The following is a 25183-nucleotide window of genomic DNA, read 5'->3' on the forward strand; positions in this document are numbered from 1 at the left end:
ACAATCCAGAAGGCAAATTCCTGGCTGCAGTGATACCAAAGGAATACCGCACAGCTTCAACGAGGATGAAGTCACCCACCGCTGACAAAACCCAGGAACCCAGCAGAAAGGACTAAAAATAAAACAGGAAGAACATTATAGAGAGGAGTCTTCTAAAAATAAACTAACATTTATTTAATTAGAACCAGCTCAGGTATATATATATTTTTTAAAGTTTGTTTTTGTTTGAGCAGACTTTTCAAAGTGAGGGAGTAAAACCATATTGGTCAAATGTATTAACTTCCATAATTTCTAAGTATGTTGAAGAAAAGATATTTATAGTATGACTTATTTTTACAACTAATACACAAACCATTAAGCAAAACAAGTGATTAGAATTTTATTAAAATAAAAATCCTTATTAAAATGGTTATTGCTGGGCTTCCCTGGTGGCGCAGTAGTTGGGAATCTGCCTGCCAATGCAGGGGACACGGGTTCGAGCCCTGGCCCGGGAGGATACCACATGCGCGGAGCAGCTGGGCCCATGAGCCACAACTACTGAGCCTGAGCGTCTGGAGCCCGTGAGCCACAACTACTGAGCCTGCGCTCTGGAGCCCGCAAGCCACAACTGCTGAGCCTGCGCTCTGGAGCCCGTGCGCCACAACTGCTGAGCCTGCGCGTCTGGAGCCCGTGAGCCACAAGTACTGAAGCCTGCGTGACTGGAGCCCGTGCTCCGCAGCAAGAGAGGCCAACACAATGAGAGGCCCACGCACCGCAACGAAAAGTGGCTCCCACTCGCCTCAACTAGAAAAAGTCCGCGCGCAGCAACAAAGACTCAGTGCAGCCAAAAAAAAAAAAAAAGGGTTATTGCCCACTCACACTGATATTATTATCTATTATCATCATTATTATTTTATTATGCTAATGGCTTAAATTTAAATTTTTTCTTTGGTTAATGTCCATGTTCCAAATCAGACAGAGGATCATGTAATAAAAAGATAATTGCTAATGAAAACACCAAGCTTAACAAAATAAAACTATTTAAAAACAAGACAACAGAAACATTTTTTCTATAACCTAAGTAGCAAAGGGAAAATACATAAAAACTTACCGCAAATTTTCTGCTTCCATATCTTCTTTCAAATATCCTAAAATTATAAATAAGCAGACTACTGCAGAAAGTATCTTTCAAATCAAGGCAAATTATTCTTCCACAAATCAACCTCCAAATCTAGATGGGGATTTAAAAAAGAATAACAAATAAGAGTAAGATTTGTTCAGGTCTCTTCCTTAGCAAATTTATTACGTTTACTTTATACTGCTTATTTTTAATACTCTAAGCTCAGATTCCCCAAGGTAGAACTGAAACTCTCCATATCTCTGTAGCAGCTCTTAGAAATGCACACTGAGGGCTCCTTAAGAGGTTCTAGCAGGAGAGCGTGGCTATTCGCACCCCTAGACAGAGGGTGATTGTCCTCCATCCAGGCAGGTCCCACCTCTAGAGCACAGATGCCCACAAAGTGGTGCAGGAGAAGGGGACTGTCGCCAACTTAGCCAGATGAACCAAATTAACCCCCCAACAGACAGGTACCAACTCAAGGCCACAGGGCCCTGACATTCCCTTACGGCAGTGGTTTTCAGGGCTGGCCATATGCTAGAATCCCTTGGGGATCTTTCTAAAAAAGTACACCAATGCCCGGGCCCCACCACTAGGCTCCCTGACTCAGTTGGTCTAGGGTGAGGTCTTGGCATCAAAAAAAGAAAACAGTTTATGTAGGTGATTCTACTGTGCAGACAGGATTAAGAATCATTGTATTACAGCAACTGAAATCATACTGAAGCTCTACTATATTCCAACAGAAAGCAGTAGTATGGATAAATAACTGAATCACAGGAACTTGGCAAAGCCCACCTAAGCAATGGCATTAATGACATCCCTATGAAGAAAAGGTGTCAGTGCTCAAGAATGGATTATCATGCTTAAAATGGCTAATCAAGTATTTAGCAAAGAAAAGGTGGCAGGTTATAACCATAATTTGCACTAACACTCTCTGATATTGTGATTTATAATAAGAAATATATTTTGGTCTTTGCCCATTGGAATTTCCAAAGTGAAGAAAGCTATAACGGTGTCTTTTGTCGTGTTAATGAGGTGACTTTTGGAAGCACCTAAGAATGGGGGCTGGCTTCCAGGGGAACCAACCTTGTGATTAAAAGGTCAGAACTTTCAGTCCCACACCCTGACCTCCGGGGAGGGAGAGGGGCTGGAGGGTGGATCAAATGCCAATGGCCAGTGTTAATCAATCCTGCCTCTGTAATGAATCTCCACAAAAACCCAAAAGGACAGGGTTCTGAGAGCTTCCTGGGTGATGAACATGCGAAGATCTGAGGAGAGTGGGGCTCCGCACCCTTTCCCCTTACCTTGCCCTATGCATCTCTTCCATCTGGATGTTCATCTATATCCTTTAATAATAAACTGGTAATCCAGTACATAAAATGTTTCTCTGAGTTCTGTGAACTGTTCTAGCAAATTAATTGAGCCCAGGGAGGGGGTCGTGGGAACTCTGATTTACAGCCATTCGGTCAGAAGTACAGGTAACCACCCGGGCTGGTGACTGGCATCTGAAGTGCGAGCGCAGTGGGCAGTCCTGTGGGACTGAGCCCTAACCTTGTGGAATCTGATGCTCTCTGGGAAGATGGCGTCAGAACTGAGTTCAACTGTTCACCAAGTTGGTGTCTGAGAATTGCTTATCGTTGGTGTGGGGAAATCCCTGCCAAGTTGGAAATGGTACCGGGATACCCCTTTTGCACTCCACCTCACAGACAAGACCCAGCACCAGCATTTTTCATGCGATCAACCCATAAATCTCGAAAGCCATAGACTTCTGCTCTTCCCAGCAGCAAAAACCCAAGGGAATTTTCCTACTTGGTTTAACCACCACTATAAAAGTAATTCACAGACTCCCAATCTATTAGAGCTGAGAGAGCTTAGCTCCTCTAACAGATATTCAAACGGAGGCAAGTTTTTGAAAATGTTAAGTATGCACACTAATCATACAAAAAACAGATTTAACATTGTTTAATTCTCTTGAAATTAAAAATTGCATTTCCATGAGTAAAAACTGAAGCTGAAAAGAGATGTGTAAAAGGAAATACTGCAACTGCTTCATTATAATCTGCTTTGCTGAAATTATCAATAAATACAACTAGAGAAGTTACTTGTTAGTGGAATATTAATAATAAATAATATTTCTGACAAATTTAGAGGCTTTGAGAGACTAAGAATGGCAGGAAGGAAGGCAAATCAAAGAAGAAGGCCTGCCTTCTCCCCTCCCAGAGGCCAGTGGAGCGGAGCTCACCTGGAAGTCGTCCTTGACTGCCTGGAGGTCGTACACAAAGAACCTCTGACAGTGTGGAAGAAGGAGGGCCAGCAGGAGGGACAGGGCACTGGGGACCAGTAAAAGACCCTTGGACACAGGTGCTTTGTCTGGAGGGAAAAACAAAACTGCTTTCAGAATGACTGTCCCTAAGATTTGAAAAACCACATGAGTGAAAAGCAAGAGAATTCACTTCTTTTGAATTAGAATGAAGACAAAGTTCACACACTCTGGACTTTAATTCTTATTAACATATATTTTCAGAACATCTTCCTGCAGAGGTAAGTGATCAAAGGGCACTGGAAAGCAAGTGAAATCGGCTGACGGGGGCTTCCCTGTCATCTGGCTCTCATACGAGACCAAACCAGGTTTACTTCCATGGAATACCTTTTAGAAGACAGTCACCAAAGTATAGAGAAATAGACAGGGGAGTACGTTTTCTATGAAGCTGACCAGTTAGCGCCTGAGCATGACTGGGATTCACGTACATAAACATTTACTTTAAGAAATTTAAGAAGCGGTTAAAAGCGCTAACACTGCTGCCTGCAGTGGTCTGCTGAGATTTTCCACCACGGGCACCCTGGAGCCTTGTCTAAATCTCACGCAGCCTTCAAACAACAGCTCAGTTTCCACTTCCTTACATCAGTCTCTCCCATTTTAGCCTGAGGGGCTCTTCCCCCAACCTGCATCCCCATTTCCAGGTACTAGTTGAGGAGTCAGGGTCTGGAACCTGTTTTGCCTTCCCGACTACATTAAAGATTCCCGAGGGAGGCCACCTGCCTTCTCTTCTCGATGTTGGCCATAAAGCCTAGCACAGCTCCTTGAGGGCATGAAATGTCCAGATCATCAACAGGCAAGACCACAGGAAAGCATCACGGACATTTTCAGACAGAGACATTCTCAGATGGTGTGAGGTGCACTTCAGTGGGGAGTGAATCTACCAGTTATGGTTGGTAGTGCGGTTACTGCACTTGTTTGCGTACATAAAAATAGCCCAACTACTTCCTCTCTGGTAAGGTCTTACAAACAGCTAAACTGGAACCATCGGTAAAGTGGCTGCATACTGTCTCCACGACCAAGATGCAATCAAGGCTCCAGGGAATCTAAGAGCTAACGGAGCTCCCTGCCCCCCAGAAAACGGAGTCCCCACCACCTCGTACCCCAAACGTACCGCAAAGCACCGTGGTTGTGAGCCTGACCAACCTAAATCCTAACGCGAGCCATTTCAGCCTGTTTTCCTCACCTGTAAAATGAAGATAAGAGACGCTACCTCAAGAGTGTTATGAGAAGTAAATAAAGAATGAATATAGGGAAAACTGCTCCAACCACCGCAATCACCACCCCAGGAGAATGGGCCTCCTTGGTTAAAGGCAAGCTCCTCCCTTATTATTCCGACAGGACCGAAGACGGAGCAGAGGTGACACAGGTGCACCTTGAAGGTTTCCTCCTTCAACTTGGACTTCACCGATCCTTGTGAAATGGGTCCCATCATTTATTCATTCCTGCCTCTTCCTTGCTGCCTGCAAGATTCCACTGTAGGTTCATGGTCTCAAATCTCAAACTGACACTCTCCACTGACCAGCAATGCTACTGCTCTTCTCTAGTAAGTGTGCTCTCTCCTCAAACCTTCCTGCTCCACACTCCCAGTGGCTTACAGGTCACCATATGAATAAATGAATGGTTTGCTTTGGTATTCTCACTCATATCTCTACAATTAATAAGCACCTACTACTGCAGACCATGCACTATCCTAGGTCCTGCGGTACAGCAGCAAATGATGTACAAAGTCCCTCCCCTTGTGGTACCTACAGTCTAGACAGCAGAGAAAAGAAAATACACAAAGCAAGGTAAATATCATGTCAGATACAAATAAATGCTATAGAAAAATTAAGCGGGGTAAAGAGCGAGGCTGTGTTTACCCACCATGGATTTCCTGCTCTCTTTCCACATAAAAGATAGGATTGCTACCCACCCACACCTGCCCCTAACTGAAGTGGCATATGGCAATGTGACTTGCTTTGTCCAAGTCAACATAATAGATGTCCCTTCCAGGCAAATACTGGAGAGCCAGTGAATGGCCTTTCCCTCGGCCAATGCTCAAGATGGTGGCTATGCTCTGAGCCGGACTCCAGAGTTCAAGACAATACGGAACAGGCCCTGCCAGGCGACTTGCAATGGAGGAACGGCAGCAGTAAGAAACAAACCTTGTCGTTTCAGGTCCCTGCCATTTTAGAGCTGTTTGCTACTGCAGCATAACTAGCCTATCCTGGTTTAGGGGAAGACACAGCGCTAGTGGGGAAAGAAAGGTGCTCTTTTCCATAGCGTGATTAGAAGGCCCTCCGGCAAGGTGAAGTTTGAGCGGACACCTGAGGATGGGGGCCTTGCAGATATCTGGGGAGCAGTATTCTCGGCAGGGAAAAGAGCAAGTCCGAGTGCTGTGAGACAGGAACACACTCAGTACGATCAAGAAACAGTAAGGCTGCCAAGGCAGCTAACAGCAGAAGAAGCGAAAAGCAGAGAGGCAGGATATAAGGTCAAAGAAGTCGAGGAGCAAACAGTGTAGAACCCTATAGGCCATAAGGACTTAACCTTTCCTCTGACAGTGACAGGATGCTCTTGGGGACGTTAAGGAGAGGAATAACATGATCAGACATGTTTTCAAAGGATCGCTTTGGTTGCTGAATTGAGAAGAGATTACAGGAAGGCAAGCATAGAAGAAAGGAGACCAGTTAGGAGGCTATCATAATAATCCAGACAAAAGATGATGATGGCCTGGACCAGGGTGGTTTGGGTGGGGGTAGTGAGAGTGGTCAGAACTGGGGTATGTTTGGAAGGTACCGCAGGCAGGATTTGCTGGCTAACTGGGTATAATGTATGGGCAAATGGAGAAATCAAAGACGACCCAAAGTTTTTGTTGCGAGCCAGCAGAACTGTTGCCAGTTCCTAAGGTGGAAAATTCTGTCACCCTCGCCCTTACCATGCCTACAAGATCTGGGCCCACCTTGCAAACTGTTCCCTAACCCCCATCTCCACCCCCCACCTCCTAGGGCTCTACCCTTTATACCAATGCTGCTCAAAGTAACTAGCCCACAAGCTGTTATCAGTCCAGAGTGAGAACAGAATGTGAACCAACACACTATGTCCTGCAGGGAGGAAGTCCTGCTATGAAAAAAATATCACCTGTACTGAACACGTGCTCTGCTCAAATGTCACCTTATCTGTGGATACCCCATGTAATTCTCTATCCCCTTTGTTCTGGTTTATTTTTTCACAGCACTTATCAACAACTGACTTATTAATAGTGATTCACCAAATCTATGATTCAAACTGACTGTAAGATATACCATTATTTTAGGTGTTACTAAAAAAGAAACACTCAAATAATTCTAAGATGGCATCAGCTGTAAAGTACAACCCAATATTAGAAACACTAAAATGTGAAAAAATGCAATTTGGAATCAAGAAATACATTTCTCTGTGTATTGTCCATCTCCCCATCCTCAGTCCCCACTAGAATATAAGCCTCTTGAGGGCAACAATTTGTCTGTGTATGTTCACTGCTGCAGTATCCCTCATGCCTATAACAGGATCAGGTCCATAAAGGCAGTCAACAAGTGTTTATCTAATGAAGAGATGCTCAATAAATACTGGTGAAAGCAAACCAAGCATCCATTGATGGATAAGTGGATAAACAAAATGTGGTATATCTATACAGTGGAATACAATGAATTATATTCAGTCTTTAAAGGGAAGGAAATTCTCACATGCTACATCATGGATAAACTTTTTGGACATTATGCTGAAGGAATAATAAGCGAGACACAAAACGATAAGTACTGTATGATTCCATTTCTATGAGGTACCTAAAGAGTCAAATTCAGAGACAGGAAATAGAAAGGTGGTTTTGAGGGGCTGGGGGGAGAGAAGAATAGGGAGCTGTTTAATGGGTATAGAGTTTCAGTTTTGCAAGATGAAGAGTTCTAGCGACAAATGCACAACAATGTGAATGTGCTGAATGCCATGGAACCATACACTTAAAAATGGTTAAGATGGCAAATTTATGTTATGTGTATTTTACCACAATTAAAAATAAAGACTAAAAATAAAGAAAATATTTACTGAATTAATAACAGATCCTATTTATACAACCATTTTAATTCTGTCTAGTACTAAACCCCTAAAAATACAGACCTGACTACTTAACTCAGATAACACTACCATTAAGTCCTCCTCTTAAGATGAACAAAAATCAGATCCCAAAAACCTATGAGGAAAGTAACAGATAATATACAATGGTCCAAGAAGTCCCACATCACAGGACAAGTATACAGTATTACTATGGACAGCAGGATTTACCGATTAACTCAAGATCTGTACATTTCACCATACGAAGTTTACCGCAAAACAAATAAAAAAAGAACTTTAAATGATTATTAAATTCTAGTTAACAACATGTATGCTTAAGTGTTTAGAGATAAAGTGACTACAACTTACTTTGAAATCCAACAAAAAATAAGACAAATTGATGAAACAGAGAACGGATATTTAATAAAGCAAATATGTAAAATGTTAATTGCAGAATCTAGGTGGTAGGTATATGGTGTTCATTACACCATTCTTCAACTGTGGAGGTGGGCACATAGTGAATCACAGAATATGAGAGCTAAGACTTCAAAATACACGAAGCAAAAACTTATAGAAACAGATAAATCCACAAATATAGTAGGAATCTTCAGCACTCCTCTCTCAGTAATCACTAACACAAGTAGACAGAAAATCAGTGTCACGGACTGAAATGCCCCCCGCCCTCCTCCAGATTCATATGTTGAAGCCCTAACCCCCAATTCGACTGTATTTGGAGATAGGGTCTTTAAAGAGGTAGCTTAAGGTTAAATGAGGTCACAAAGGTGGGGCCCTAATCCAGTCTGTTCTTATTGGAGAAGGAAGTGGCAGCAGGGATGCACACATGCAGAGGAAAGACCATGTGAACACACAGGGAGAAGACGGCCATCTACAAGCCAAGGAGAAAGGCCTCAGGGAAAACCAAACTTGCCAATGCTTTGATCTTGGACTTCCAGCCTCCTGACCTGTGAGAAGATAAACTTCTGTTGTTTAAGCCAGCCACCCATGCTGTAATACATTGTCATATCAATCAGTAAGAATATAGAAGACTTGAAAAACAGTATCAGTCAATTTGACCTGATTGATATTTATAGTATACTCCACCCAACAACAAAAAATTACACATTTTTTTTCAAATGGATAAGGAACATTCCCCAAGATAGACCATATTCTGGGCCATAAAACACACCTCTATAAATTTAAAGAAATTAAAATCATACAAAGTACGTTCCCTGATTACAACAAAATTAAAGTAGAAATCAACAACAGAAAGGTGGATGGAAAATCCTCCAAATACAGCTGACCCTTGAACAACACAGGTCTGAATGTCAAGCGTCCACTTATATGATTTTTTTTCAATAAGTACATACCACGGCACTACACAATCCATGGTTGGTTGAATCCACGGATGCGGAACCACGGATATGAAGGGCCAACTATAGAGTTATACTCGGATTTTCAACTGCATGGGGATCAGCACTGCAAACACCCACATTGTTCAAGGGTCAACTGTACTTGAAAATTAAACAACATACTTCTAAATAATACCTGGGTCAAAGAGGGAGTCACAAGGGAAATCAGAATATATGTTGAATAGAATAAAAAGTAGTACAACCAAGCAAAATTTGTGGGCTGCAAATAAGGCAATGCTTAGAAGGAAATTTATAGCATTAAATGCTTATACAGGAAGAGAAAAGGTCTCAAATGACAATAAAGACTACAAGCTTTAAAACACTAGAAAAAGACGAGCAAATGAAACCCTAAGCAAGCATACGGAAAGACAGAATTATGAGCAGAAATCAATGAAATTGAAAACCAAAATATAATAGAGAAAAATCAATGAAACTAAAAGCTAACTCTTTGAGAAGATCAATAAAATTTATACACCTCTAGCAGGACTTATCAGGAAAGAAAGAGAAGACACAATTACCAGTATCAAGAATAAAGGAGGGGACATCATTACAGATGCCATAGACATTAATAGGCTAGTAAGGGGTTGTACAACATTGTGAAATGCACTTAATGCCACTAGACTGTACACTTAAAAATGGTTAGAATGGTAAATTTTATGTATGTACTTTTATCATAAATAAAATAATTTTTAAAGGATAATAAGGGAATATCAGAAACAACATTTTAGCCACAAATTTGACAACTTAGATGAAATAGGCAAATTGCTTGGAAGATGCAATCTACTTATCAAAGTCAAAAAGAAACTTGAACAGTCCTAGAGAAATGAAGAAACTGAATTCATAGTTAAGTCTTCCAACAGTGGCCGGGCGCGGAGAGCGCAGCGCAGTGCACCACGGGCGCACCGCACGGCAGGGCACGGAGGAGAGCAGCGAGTCCCAGCCGACCGCGGGCTGCAGCGATGTGTACCCGAGCGGCGATCGCGGCGGCGGCGCCCCATCATGGGCCCCCGAGGACGCCTGGATGGGCACGCACCCTAAGTATTTAGAAATGATGGAATTAGATATAGGAGATGCCACCCAAGTTTATATAGCATTCTTGGTTTACCTGGACCTCATGGAGAGTAAAAGTTGGCATGAAGTAAACTGTGTGGGATTACCAGATCTCCAGCTCATCTGCCTTCTTGGTACTGAGATAGAAGGAGAAGGGTTACAGACTGTGGTACCTACACCCGTTAGTGCTTCCCTCAGCCATAACAGGATAAGGGAGAATTTGAAGGCATCTCGAAAATTGCAAGGTGATCCAGATTTGCCGATGTCTTTTACTTTGGCCATAGTGGAGTCTGACTCCACAATCTATTACAAACTTACTGATGGATTTATGCTGCCAGATCCTCAGAATATTTCCCTTAGAAGATGACACCTATACTTCCCGATGCTTGCTTTATTCACACAAGATTGGATTGAGAGCCATCAGCCTGATTCATCTTTTATCTCAGAGATAGTCAGGGTTGACTTAGCTGGTCCCATTCCATAAGTTTTCTTTCTGAAGAATAAAACTTTCCCAGATAGAAGAATTTATTTTATTCAAAAATATAGGGTAGTTGCTCTAGAACTTTCTCATCTGGAGACAGTTTATAGTTGTATACAAGTTTATGCCTAGGGTGTGTTCAGAAGAGTAGAACATTGTTGAGACTGCCACCTCTTTCCCTTACTCAACCCTCTCAGTGCCTTTTGGTCACTACAGCTAGCCTGGAATGAATGGCATTTCAGGTACACCTTGACACCTGGAGAGTTTACTTTAGTCTGCTTTTTCATCCCCAATAGAAAGTATTCTTTCAATTGGTTTTTTCATGTTGCAATTACTGTTACTTCCCTCTTTGGTTGACTTTAAATCAAAACTAAAAATATGCTCATCCAGAGTGTAAAATTACATGTCTAGATTAATAGGGACCAGAGAATTGCTACCTACAAGAGTACTGGGTCTTTTTTTTCCATTCTTATTACCACCACCTGTACTGTATCATAGCTAGAATATTACAAGAGAGATAGTAAGGGACAGTGTTAACCTTAAAAACATCTTTCTTAAGTAAACCCAGTTTTTCCACTTTTGTTAATACCTCCCAATTAAGCTGCCTAAAGTATAAACAATTATATGCACAAAGATGTTTCAAGTGACATTTTGGGGCATATAATAATCCAAATTATAAATGACTTAAAAGTTTAAGGCAAGGGTCAGCAAAATTTTTCTGGAAAGGGTCAGAAAGGAAATATTTTAGGCTTTTCAGGTCATATAGGCTTTCTCACAACTTCTCAGCTCTGCTGTTTGTAGGACAAAAATAACCATAAACAGTATCTAAATGAATGGATATGGCTGTATTCCAATAAAACTTATTTGCAAATACAGGGCCATAGTTTGCCAATCACTGGTCTGGGGAAATAGTCAATGAACATATATAGCTAATGAATGGTGTGTTATGTACCCATTAAAAATTAGTAATGAATATACTGAAAAACATGAGAAAATATTTAGTAACAAAAAAGCAAGATACAAAAGTATATGAATGTGTATGACTATGGCTATAAATAACATACCAAGTATATAATAAAAAGATGACAAAATAAATTACTAACTGGTTATAATAGGATGGCAGGGCAGGAAATGGATGACTTTGTCTTTCTTCAATGTTTTAGTTTTTCTCTATTTGTATTACTTTTATAATAAAAATGTTTAAAAAAAAAAAAAAGTCTTCCAACAAAGAAAACTCTAGGCCTGACGGCTTCACTGAAGAACTGTACCAAACACTTAAAGGAAAAAGAATACCAATCCTACACAAAATCTTCCACTACGTAGAAAGGAGAGAACACTTCCCGATTCATTTTATGAAGCCAACATTACACTGATTCCAAAAACAAAGACATTAAAAGAAAACAAGAGACCAATATCTCAGACCAAATTGCTAATATTTTGTTGCAATATTCTCAACAAAATATTAGCAAATTGAATCCAGCTATACATAAACAGGATAATACATCACAACCAAGTGAAGTTTACACCAGGAATGCAAAGCAAATCAATCAATGTAACTCACTACACTGGTAAAGAAAAATGTACTGCACAACTTTATTCACACCCTGTACAATTATGTGCTTATTCTATGAAGCCAATTTTTGTCCACTCATGAGACAAAACTGGTCACCTACTGCTGTGTAGTTAATGACAGGTTATCCCTTTGATCTAACCTTACTCCTAATACTATCCAACATTTATTGAGCACTTAGCAAGTGCAAAGTCCCATTCACAGCACTTTATGTGAACCACCTTGTTCCTGAGGCTCCTACTCCTCAGGGCCTTTACATCTGCTACTCCCTCTACTCAAGATGTTCTCCCCACATCCAGCCTGTCCTCAGCACTCAGTCCTCATTTCAGACAGCATCTCAGAGTAGCATTCCCTCATGACTTTTCATTTATTGCAGAGCACTTTTCACTATTTGAAATTCTTCTTTGTTTCCTTCTTTGTCTGTCTCCCTCATCAGAATGTAAACTCAATGAAGGCAGGGTTTTGCTTGTCTTGCTCACTACTATACATTTCTATACCCAGGACAGTATCTGGCATATAGTAGTGTTTTACTAAGTATCTGGTGAAGGAAAGGATTATATGAGGTAGACACGACCCTCTCCAAATTTATAATATGAGAAAACTGCGACTCAAAGAGTAAGTTACCCGTCTGTGATCACAAATGACTTAGCCTGGGTTCCACTTAAAATAAAATGCAAGACAAAGACTAGCCGGCAGGTAGTTTATTTTGGAATGTGGTTCCAGGGAGCAGGAGTGAAGGACACAGGGAATGAAACACAGAGAGAGAGTCAATACAAGGATTCATTATGAAGCTGGCCACCTCTATGAGTTACAGATGTTTCTGTCAAGTGCTGAGTCCCACAGGATTTTCTAAGAAGCCTCGTGAATGTACCTCAGAACCATCACCCAGGGAAGAAACAGGAAAGCATTTTTATCCATCATCCCTCAAACGTCTAGAGTGGCCACAGAAAAGAAGCCCCAAGGGAAGAACAGAGAAATAGGCTTTACCAAAGCAGACCAGGTTACACCAAACAAGAGTATAGAAATACATGGAATAAGAGGTGAGGCTGAGGACACAGGAATGCTGTTCAAGAAGAGGCGTCTGATCTAATGGCCAGGGAGTGGCAGAACAAACCCTGATAATCTGACTACAAATAAAACTGCTTCCTATGCTGCACGGCCACAGAGCTCCATGGTCCAAAGGGACTGTCACCTGCATGGTGGATTTTAAGTGAAAAACATACATAGTCACAAACAGCAATAACAGAAATCCAAGTGGTACCCTAGGTAACAAAAGTAAATGCACTTGTGAATGGAGATATAAAAAGACGGCAGTCTGGGAGGGTACAACACAGAGTGGTGGGTACTTATTAATCGTTAAACTGATCAAAAGTTTAAAATATATATATAAACCCTCTGATCCAAAAAAAATCTACATCTAGGAATTTAGCCCAAAGTAATTATCACAGATATACACAAAGATTTTTGCTACAAAGATGCTCATCACTGCATTGTTTATAATAGTGAAAAAACAAGAAACATGAATGTCCAAAAGGAAAATAGATAAATTATGTTCTACCCATAAAATGGAATAATACTAAATTTTAAGAACTAGGTTGTAGAAAAATATTTCATGCTTTGGAAAGATGTTCCTAAATAGTAAGTGCAATATTTCCAGTAGCATTATTATATATTGAATAATGCTTTTTAAAAAATAGTTCATAAATACATGGGTTTTTTAAAAGCACCTATCAAAATATTAACAGTGGCAATCTCTGAATGATCTGTTCATGGGAGGTTTTAACTTTTTATGAAAATAGTTTAAGAATTAGAAAAAATAATTTTGGTTTAACTAGTTACTAACTCAGTTAAAAGTTTCATTAAATCCTTATGCAGTGAGATAAGGCAAATCGCTAGCAATCTGCTGGCCCCCCTGTGAGTGGAGCCAGGAAGTGGTTCATACATGAGGAACCCAAGCAGTGATCAAATGGAAGGTTAAAAAAAGTCACTTCTTTACAATGGGTCCTTCCACTTTTGAAAATAGGGATGTAACAAATTTTGAGAACGACAGACAATGCATTAATCTAAAAATAAAAATGCAAAACATCTATGGTAAAGACAACATAAAACACCGAAGTTTAAGGTGTTTCCTTTTGGGTCATTCACCTCTTTGGTATGACCGCAGTACGAAGCCATCTCTCTGTGGCAAAGAATAGCAATCAGGCTATGGTGACTGCGTATTATCCTAAAATAATTATTACACTATATGTGGATTACGTTATGCCAAGCACTGTGCTAAAAAAAGCACTTTCTGTGTAATACCATCTCAGTGAATGCTTATAGTAAACCTGAGGCAATACTTAGTTATCTGAATGTTCTAGGTGAAAAATAGGCTAAGAAAGGTTAAATAACTGGTTCAAAGTCACAGCTAGTTAGGCTGAGATCTGGACCAGTTCTGCCTGACTCCAAAGAAAAAGTTTTTGTAATATATAACAAGGAAATCTGTTATCTTTATATCATGGTCAATGGTCCAAAGGGATTTTTCACTCTTACTATTTTTAGTACTTCACTTGTATCTTTTTGGTTGCTCAAAAAGTTAAACATAGAATTACCACATGACCCAACAATTCAACTCTTAGTTATATACCCAAGAGGACTGAAAACAGATATTCAAACAAAAACCTGAATATTCATCGCAGCATTATCCTAAGAGCCAAAAAGTGGAAACAACCCAAACGTCTATCAACAGATGAATAAACAAAATGTGGTATATCCATACAACGAACTATCAGTCATAAAAGGACACATGCTAGTAACACATGCTACAATATGGAAGAACCTTGAAAACATTATACTAAGCAAAAGAAGCCAGACTCAAAAGCCACATATTATGACTCCATATACATGAAATGTCCAGAATTTAAAAATCCAGAGACAGAAAGCAGATTAGTGGTTGTCAGGGGCAGGGAAGGGGAGGGAATGGTGAGGGACTGCTTAATGGGAACTGCGCTTCTTTTTGGGGTTGATAAGAATAGTCTGCAATTAGAGAGTGGTTGGTGATGACTGCACAACAATGTGAATGTGCTGTTAAGTCAATAATTGTACACTTTTAAATGGTTACAACGGTGAATTTTATGTTATGTGAATTCTACCTGAATAAAAATATACATCTTTTAGGTACTAAAGATACTAACCACAGGTCTTGCAAAGCTTAGCCATGTGGGCTGTTACAGAAGCATCGTAGCTGAGGAGAGATGCAGGGGGTGGGGATGGGGTGAGGAAAAGGCAGCAACCCAGAAACTCTGCCCATCCCCACAAGTCACCATGTCACAAAGTATATTCGTCAAAAACCCCGGTGTGGTTCACACCCCTGGGAGGAGAGGCTGCCATACCCTACCAGATCGGTTTTCCTATTTCTGACTACTCAACTATTCGGTAAACTTCTCAGGGGTCCCACAAGAATGGGGTGATTTGGTGTTTTATGAAGTCACTTCCTTAAACTTATTCATCAAAAAGGGGCTAAACCAACATGCGTAAGTCCACGAAAATGCAGAAACCCGTGCACTGCGAGGGACACCTTCTGCATCCACCTTGCTTTACTCTTCGGGCCTATGAGCTTCCTGGAAGAAAACCTGATGAAACACACCCTCAGTGACCAAGTGCCTTCTGGTGACCGTCTCCACAAAGACATCCAGAAAACTGCCTGGGAATCAAAAGGTCCCAAGTTTATTTTTGTGACAATTACGTACAATGCTCGGGAGTAAAACACTGTACGCCATCCACGAACCCGCTGCTGTTCCTAACACACCGGGGAGAATGTGAAGGCCCTGGGCGTCTGCTACACTGACCACTCCCCACCCAACAGGTGGCCCGGGGGCCTGGCTTGGGAGGGCAGCCCGTGAACGCTTGTTACTGGACCAACGCTTGTAAAACTCATCAGCAAAATGAACAGGAGAAAAGGCTAGGAAGTTTCCAGAAAAGAACCCTGAAAAAAGGCAAGAAAGAGGAAGATTTGCCCTCTAGAGACAAGAATGTATTCTATATCTAAAATATTCAACAGCATGAATTAGGGGGGAAAAATGAACGAGCAATAAAATTGAAAAAGGAAGTTCTAAAACAGAGCCGAACACAAAGGCTCGCGACGCCAGAGAAAAGTGTGTCAGATCTGCACGTCATCAACAGTGGCAATAGGCTCCTACACTTTAATTTTAGTCCTGCCACTATGCTGGACACTACTCGGGTTTATCCTTCTTAGGGAGATTTTATACAAACATAAAGCCTTTCCTTAAGTGTAAAAAAAAAAAAAAAGGCAGTCATTGTTAAAAGTGCTAATTAGACAAGGAATACAATAAAATGAAATAATACTTTTAAAAGCCAAAAGAAGTAAGAAAATTATAAATGTTACACATAAATAATGATAAATTATTCAACGGTAGGAACAGCTCTGAAAAAGTGAATCAGAAAGCTTGTCTAGACAAGCTTGTTCTAGACCCATGCGATAAACTGTAAGAGAAAAGAAAAAAAAATTTTTAAGAGAAAATGTGTGGTTATTGGCAAAAAAAAAAAAAGATCTGTTGTAAATTCAAGTGCCTAAGGAGGCCAGGCAGGTAGCAGTGAAACAGGGGAGGTAGGTGGCCAAAAGCGCGTATCAGTGGATTTTTGTCACATAACAGTTCATCCCTGGTGTGCCAGACCATCATCTCAAGAGCTAAGAGGAATCTGGATTTCTGTCTGAAAGACACTAATTTTAAAATGTTGGAAGGTGACTCTCCTCCCACCCCCCTACCCTCGCCACCAACACATAGCTCAAGCAAAACACATCTGTGTGGACTGCCAGTGTTCAAAGTCTGGCCTAGAGAATCATCACTGAGGTGAATGCCTATCAGAGCAATGCTAATTTAAGAGAAATCTGAGTCGTAAGGACCAAGGCTGGTGAAGGTGCTGCCCTAACGGTAACAGCTCCAGGACAAACCAAGGATGGTTCTATATGTTCAAAGACCCTATGAATCTTTGAATCAACCAAAGTAGATTGACAAGTAAGGATACCATACCTCTAAAGACATACACTTGAACATCTGAGAAGATAAGCAGGAGAGGGAGTTATCTGCTCAGCAGACGTTTAATGTAAACTAAACGGGTCTATTGGGGGGAAAGACGCAAACAAAACATATATCTGCAAGATGGAGAAACCCAAGTCTGATTTTAAAGTTTGATGATCCAAGGAACCTCTTCCACTCCTGTCTGGTGGAAAAGCCTACTAAAATAGAGAACCAAGCTTAAATCCTTTCAAGTTTGGACCTGTACACGGCCTTTAGCACCTAATCCATTTGTGAGTATAGATGCTACTAAACATCTTTAACCACTGATGCTGAGACTGGCTGGTTGGTGGGGACAAAAAACCTCACTTAAACACCATAAACACTAAAATTAATTCTAAATGGATTGAAGAATCAAATAAAAGCAATGAAAGCAAAAAGACAGCTCGACAAAATTTCAGTTCAAGATGACAGGCTCCTACACCTGTCCACTTTTCCCGCCTCCCAAAGTCATATTGAAATAAAAGGACCTTCAAAACACCAGAGAAATGCCTCCTTCCAAATAGTCCAGGGAACTAATCAGTAAATACCAAGACCTGGAGAGGAGCATAAGCAAACAGAATTACCCAACAGAATAATTTACAGTGTTTCTCAAACTGCAGTCAGTCCCATTACGGCGCCACAATTTTTGTTATATCCCAGTGTTACCTATCCTATTATTTAATATTTTTCTTTAAATCATCTTACTATGTTTTAGTTAAATAAATGTATTTTAAAGGAAACTTTATATCACTATAAGTGCAAAAAGAGTGTCACTTTGTCATCAGTAGGTGGTAACTATAAAAATAAACACAGTTTACTAAATTCTAACTAATATTGTTGCTGCAGAAAGATCTGGGCCTGCCTCCTGTTCTCTATGTTACCAGAGGAAACTAGCTGCTGTTAGAGAGGTTATTTCAGACTAGCAGCTAACTGAGACTTTCTCTTTGTTACAATCAAGAGGAAAAAGAACTGAAAAGGGAATTATTATCTTAGGTTTGTTTCAATGGCCCTTAGTGTTGAGCCCACATCCTGTTTAAACCATCCCCCGTATAAATGGTGCACGTGCCTGCCGTGACAGCTGGGCCAGGCCCTTCCACAAAACCCCACCCCCAGACACACTCCTTTGCATTTTCTCATACACAACCATTCACTTGACCACCCCAGCTGAAGAAAAGGCTTTGCCCCCAAAGTAAAGTCTGAGAAATGCCCTCCAAAGAAAGTGGCGATCTACTTAGGGAGGACATTGTAAGGGTCTGAGGGCTGAGAAAGACTAGAAAAGAGCTCGGGCATCTTCAGACGCCCACAACAGATGCCAGCCTGGGTAACGTGGGACAGTGGGAGGCGGGTGGTAAGAGGAAGGGCAGCTTCACTCAGAGTAAGATTTATACAAAGAGCCAAGTCCCCCTAACCTGGCCCACAGCAGGGGATTTTCACCATCTTTGCCTGTCTCCTGCTCCCCACCTCTGTACCCTATATGGAAAGCAGCCTATTCACAAGCTCTGCAAACTTGAACACAGCCTACAGGCAGCCCTGCCAGCTGAGGTTTGGACCTCTTCAGGACAAAGACCTATCTACAAATAAAGAGGAAACCCACACCAGCTACTTACAAATCCAGTCTTTCACTATGTAGAAGAATGGTCAAGTGAGCATCCGGAAAGCTCACCCCCGTGTCCTCTGCACCAAAACGTTTACTGCAGGAGGGATGCCAGGGGAGAAAACAGAAGACTCAGAGAAGAAAATGATGCAAGGGTCAAGAAACAGCAATAATTGAGTGTGAACTTAAGTAGTGAAGAAATATTAAAAGAAATTAAGAGACTCCTTGAAGTAGCACAGGTTTTCTGACCTAGGGCTCTATCTTCTTCTACGACACCAATCACACACCTTGGTTCAACAATGAATACACAATCATAATAATGTAAATATAGCTATTGTTATGATTTTCTATATAAAATCAACCTACAGACAAAGCATGGAAGGCTTAACTATCATTACAGAACAGGCTATAAAAACACACAACATACATAGAACACAAATTAAGAACTGAGAGACAAAAAAGTACATGTTCTTGGGCTAATTTTTCTCATTTTCATAGTGTAGTCTACTGACTGTGCCAAAAATGGATGAATCAAAAAATAAAGGGTTTTGTCCATTGTTTAAAATTATAAATGTAACCACTACAAGGGGTAACCAAACCAAAACTAAAACATGGAGAGGTTGGAGGTATGCAAATTCCTCATCTTTCATTATGTGGAATCTATAAGCAGAACCAGTAGTTGACAAATCAATAAAGGCATAAATATATCATTTAAAGCTGTAATAACAGAAGAAACAAAGAAAGAGGAACTTAAAAGTGGCTACTGCTAGTGAAGAGAATTCATATTATATCCTTATATAAATTTTTACCATATGCTTATATTACTCTTACATTAATTACACACACACACACACACACACACACACACACACACAGGATTCATAAGCAAAATACAATCTACAAGAATATTCTCCAAACTGTTCTGGGACTGAGAAGAAAGAATTTCACGTTTCACTTTCTCCTTTTCTGGGTAGCCTGAATTTGTACCAGCAGTATATATTACCTACATAATTAGAAAAATATAAGATACAAAAATATTAAATGAATATTTAACAGATCTCAGGAGGCCCAGGACTTAATAAAGAAAAGGATGAATTTGGCTAAATACAATTTATGAGCTAAATCCCTTTATTTTAATGACTTATTTAAATGAAAAACTTTATATGAGAAAAATTTCATGAATAAAATTAAAAAGCAACTGACAAGTGGTTAAAATATTCGTAACATATACGATGACAAAAGCTAGTACCCTTAAAGGACTTTTACTAATCAATTTAACAAAAACAAAACAAACACTAACACTCCAATAAAAAAAGAAAAGGCAAAGGACATAAATAGTCAAATCAGTTCAAAAATATATTAAAATGGCCAATAAATATGAAAGATGAAAATAAGTTCACTTTCCCAGGCATTCAAAGAAATGCAGATTAAAACAATGAAATGTCATTTTTCAATCTCTCAATTGGCAATAATCATTTTAAATTATCATACTCAAGTGTCACAAGAGTTTGGTGAGAAAGATATTCTCCTAAACTGCTGAAAAGTGTAAAGTGACACATCCTTTCTGGAAGGATTTGGCAATACAGATCAAGAGCTTAAAAATTTTCCTATTCTTTGACACTATAATTCCACGTTTGTGATCATTTCTTTAGGATGAAGTCAAAGATGTGATCAATAACTTAAAGATGTTCACCATAACATTGTTTAAATGGGAAAAAAACTGGAGAAAAACATTGAAATATAACACGTTGTAATCCTCAAAGTCATGATTCTGTATCTAAAAAAATGTTAGGGGAGCACAACAAAATGTTTATTTGAATGCCATGTCTGTATAAAACACGTGTGTGTGTGTGCCTGAGAGAGAAAGAATGCATAGGTAAGAGCCTGTACAGAAAAAAATCTAAAAGAATGAGCACTAAAATATCAGTGATGATTATTTAGGTGGGAGAGTAATGTGTGACTATTCCTTTCTGTATTACGTATTTGTGTAATTTTTTAATTTTTTTGGCAGCAAGCATGTTTCAGTTTTGTAATAAGGCAAAACAAAAAAATGTTAAAAGTCATCTTTGAACATTATTAATAACATGGGGCAAATTCATTTAAGGTTAAATGAAAAAATCAGAATATGAAACTGTATGTAGCTCCAATTTTGCTTTTAAATCTGTTTACATACATACATATGAAAAAATTTACAGAATACCAATATGTTAAGGATGAAGTCTGGGTAGCACAGTGAAATGGAATTTTATGTTTCTTCCTTTTATTTCCCAAATTTTCTATAATGAAAACCATTCCCACTAAGTCTTAGAAACAAAGAGTTAATAAAAAGTTAAATTTCCTTGTTGCAGGGCCCATAAGCCTTGGAAGTACTAATTTCCATCATCAACTTTAAAAACAACATTAGGGACATCCTGGCTTCAGAACACTTTCCAAATATTAATACTGTGCTCTTTCCACTGTATCATGCTGCATTCAAGGGACTAAGGTAACATAAGCATTGGAAAATGTCTGAGAACAGTGGCAATATAACTTATAAAAATCTTAAGAAAAATGTCTGGGAAAGAGAATCATGATTTAAATGAGGATTAAATGACAATTTTCATTTATAATTATAATTTAAATGAGGGTTAAAACTTAAGCATGTACAGCATGATGACCATAGGTAGGAATAATGTATTGTATACTTGAAATTGGCTAAGAGAGTAGATCTTGAATGTTTTCACCACACACACACACACACACACACACACACACACACACACACACACACACAAAAAGATGAGGTGATGGATATTTTAATTACCTTGACTGCAGTAATCATTTCACAATGTATGCAAATGACAAAACATCACATACAACATGAATATATAAAATTTTTGTCAATTATATCTCAATAAAGCTGGAAAATATAAACTGAACAATAAAATTTGGGGTTTAAAAATAAAACAATTTTTTAATTGAAAAAAAAATCTTAAGCAGCCCTGCATAGTACCAGTGTGTTCTAGAAAGCACACCTCAAAAATGCTGGAGTAAATTATTTATGAGATACTCTTTATCAGGTTGTATTTATTAAAATTCCATAGAAATGCAATTTTTAAAGTAGCTTGATTTAAGGTAGGTTCCGCCTTCATGACTAAAACTGATAGTGCCACAAGTTGAGAATGGAAAAAGTTGGAGAAGTTAGATAATAACTTGACTAATAAGGGAAGAGAAATATAATAATAATAATAATAATAAAGGAAAAAGAAAAACGTGCAAATAAAAACAACAACAGTGCATTAGCTCCTACAAAAAGATCCTAATTAGGACATAAAACATCTCTAGTAAAAGCAGAACTGGATCTTGGTTCTGCTTTAGGAAGAAAGAGGGAGACTCATGGACTGAAAGAAGGAACATGGCGGACACATGAGGAACCAGCTGCAGCAGTCACAAGGGGGGCAATAAAAAGCAACTTGCCAGGACCCAGAATAAGTGTTCAAGGGCTGGGAAATAAGCTCCACTGCTAAGCAGAGCTGCTATGTTCACCATGAGCCTACGAATACCGCAGTCGTCAAGAGAGAGAAACGTGAATAAACTTCCTTGAGTCTGAGCAGCAGCAGTGTGCGCTAGTTCAGAACCCACAATGTGGAGCCACACTAGATTCAAATTCTAGTCCTGCTCCCCACCAGCTATATGACGCTGGGAAAGTTACTTAAATACCTGGGCCTCATCTTCCTCATCTGCAAACTGGGGAAAATAATCCTACTACCTCGTAGGGTTGTTCTGAGAATTAAAGAGTTAATATATGTAACCTGCTTAGACAGAGCCTAGTAGTGTTACATAAGTAAAGTTTCCAGTTACAGTGTTACATAAGTAAAATAATAACTCACACTTATTAGCTGTTGATTGAAAAATTATAGAGAGATAGGTAGAACTCCCGTTTACATTATGATTCTTTTTCCCAGATGTTCTTCCTAAGGCTTAGAAGTTATATTGCCATTGCTCCTAGCCATTTTCCTTAAAGAGACTAAATTCACATCATTTTAGTCTCTTTAATGTGGCATGGCACAATGGAAAGAACACAGGCTTTGCAGGTAGGCAAACCTGAGTTCAAATCCTAGCTCTTCCACATACTAGCTATGTGATTTTGGACAAATTATGTTCTGAGCCTCAACATACTCATTTGCAGAAAAAAACAGAATAACAATAACTAGACTTACTGTGAAAATTAAATGTAATAACTTGAGTAAAGCAATCTTTTCTCCCTTAAATTGCTGGTAAAGTTATAGGTACCATTCTTTGGGGCTAGAATTTGGCAGTATCAAAATTATAAGATAATACTCATCATTTAATCTTCTTTCACTTCTAGGAATATCTGAAAATTAAGATGCTCTCGGTGCTACTACAATAGAAAAAAAGGAGGGAGGCACCAACCTAACTGCAAGAATAGCGTACTAAGAAAATGCTTATGACAAAAGAGAAAAAAGCAGAATATACACAGTCATTAATGATTACATTTTAAGAGTACTGCATGAAATAAAAACAAGTTACAAAATAGTATTCAAGTATTCAGGTGTGATCAATTTATTTTTAATTATTTCTTTGGATATTCATTTTTGCAATGAAAAAAGTATGAAGATAAACACCAAGATATCAATAAATGATATTTTTATTTCTTCCTACTACTTTTCCAGACTTCAGAATGTTCTTTGGTGAACATGTATTCATTTTATAATAACAAAATCAGTTCATTTAAAATAAGAACATAAATGTATAAGGGGAAAAAGATGAAGAAAATGAACTGAAATGCTAACTGTGGTTTTTCTCTATCTTGCAAACTTTCTATAATGTGGTTAATCTTACTTTTAGACTGAAAAGAAAAACATTGTTTTTAAAAGCATCCTCCCTCAAGCTTGCCTTTCCCTAGTTAATACTTGTCTTTCCTTCTCAATCAAAATTCTTGAATAAAAAGTAGTGTATTCTTCGAGAGTTTCAAAGATATACTCCCCCCAAACTTAAGAACTGTGGGAAATAGCTTATCCCCAAGAGTCAAGCATTAAAGGTAACTCTTGCAGGGGTTTGGGCAACCCAGGCCTGCTGAGTTAATCCTTTACTACAACAAAGAATGAAATCACAGCAGAAATATATAAATTCTAAAGTCAACTCTAAAGAGGCCAGCCAAATGATTCTTGGCCCCCAAAACAGACATCCAACTAAAACAAGAGGGTAAAATTGCAGTTTCCACTGAGGTACCGAAATACAAGGGTTGCTGCATACCAAAGGGAGACTCCACACCAAAATGCAGATTTTACAAAGAAAGAGAACCAAAAGGAGTCCCATGACGCCGAGACTCCTCTCAGTCACATCATGAATATAAACAGTGAGTGGACGGGTGAGAGTTCTCTGCTGTGAGGAGAGGACGTTATGAGGCAGACGCGTGGAGTGAAGCACCGACGTGCCGTGCATAAAACCAGGCTCTCGTGTCAAGCCGCGCGTGGGGCTCAAAGGGCCTGTTCAGTGAGATGAACACGTGACCCCTGGAGGGGGTACCGGGGTTTCTAGAGAGCAGCAGCAGGAGAAGCCATGTTGATCAATGAGATAAGAATGCATGACCAGGGCAAAGAATCAGCAATTCCAGCACAGCAGAGGTGGACCACAGGCCAGAGGCAACGGTGGGGTCATCTTTCAATCAGTCCAGCAGTGTCCTCAAGCAGGCCAAACAGGCCCTAGAAGGAGGAAACTGTAGGTGGACCTAAGTTCCTAGGAGCTATGAAAGACACCAAATAAGCCCACCAGCATAACAATGCATCCCCCCAGGTCAGGGGAGCAGCCGGAATGGGCACCTCCCAAGAGACTCTAAAAAGCCCACAGGACAGAGTCAGCTTTAACCACGTACCAGGCTCAGAGAGCCACATAAGAACAATCCTAGTTCCTCACTACTCCTTCTTCCTCCCACTCCACCTCATCTAGAACCCAGTAAGGTCAGAAACAGGAAACTGGGGGGTCAGAGGGGACACAAAAGGACAGAAGCCAACTATACCACTTTCTCTGACAGCAAGTGGTAGCCAACTACAAATCTTAACTGGGAGAAACAGGGAGAAAAAGTCTTACCTTTGAATGAAGGCTGAGTGCTGATTAATACACTGAACTGGATACTTTTAATTTTTAAATTGAGCCTATGTTTTGTGACTTCTATTCCCTAAGATCGTTGCCACTTGAATGCACCTTTTGTCTTTCACTTAATGAGCCATGCTCATTAAACAGCTGTTGAATCAATAACTTGAAGAGTGAATAAAAAGTCATAAGGCCTGATGCCTTCTCATAAAAGGAAAAAGCTTTCCAAGCTGAGTGCATTTTAAAGAGATGGTGAGAGACAAAAATAAAGATTTATTTTAATCATCTCCCACAAGTTATGTATTCAACACATTGAGTACATACCTAAAGAAAGAATATATCAATCGGAACATAGTTTGGTCCTTCCTGGCAGCACAACCACAGCTGCACTGGGAAACTGTGGAAGTGTCCATTTCAGGATGGGGACAGAGCCTTCGGGCTCCGAGGCAGG

The 25183-nt window shown here is 39.6% G+C and overlaps 1 protein-coding gene and 1 pseudogene across 4 annotated transcripts in view; one reads left to right on the forward strand and one right to left on the reverse strand.

Annotated features, from left to right (window-relative positions):
- The window catches only part of UBAC2 (UBA domain containing 2), a 161803-nt gene that overhangs the window by 129890 nt on the left and 6730 nt on the right, over positions 1-25183 (reverse strand). For all 3 annotated transcript variants that reach the window (XM_082434671.1, XM_082434669.1, XM_082434670.1), the window contains exons 2-4: positions 3339-3466; positions 1091-1210; positions 3-112 (exon numbers count right to left, since the gene is read on the reverse strand). In XM_082434671.1, coding sequence (XP_082290797.1) covers positions 3-112; positions 1091-1210; positions 3339-3466 — 358 coding nt within the window. The remainder of the gene's footprint in view (positions 1-2; positions 113-1090; positions 1211-3338; positions 3467-25183) is intronic.
- LOC309647549 (tRNA-splicing endonuclease subunit Sen15 pseudogene) lies at positions 5431-10729 on the forward strand (annotated as a pseudogene). The gene is made up of 2 exons: positions 5431-5547; positions 9735-10729. The product of its transcript is annotated as a tRNA-splicing endonuclease subunit Sen15 pseudogene (transcript).

Source organism: Balaenoptera physalus (assembly GCF_965194825.1).
Source record: "Balaenoptera physalus genome assembly, chromosome: 18".
NCBI lineage: Eukaryota > Metazoa > Chordata > Mammalia > Artiodactyla > Balaenopteridae > Balaenoptera > Balaenoptera physalus.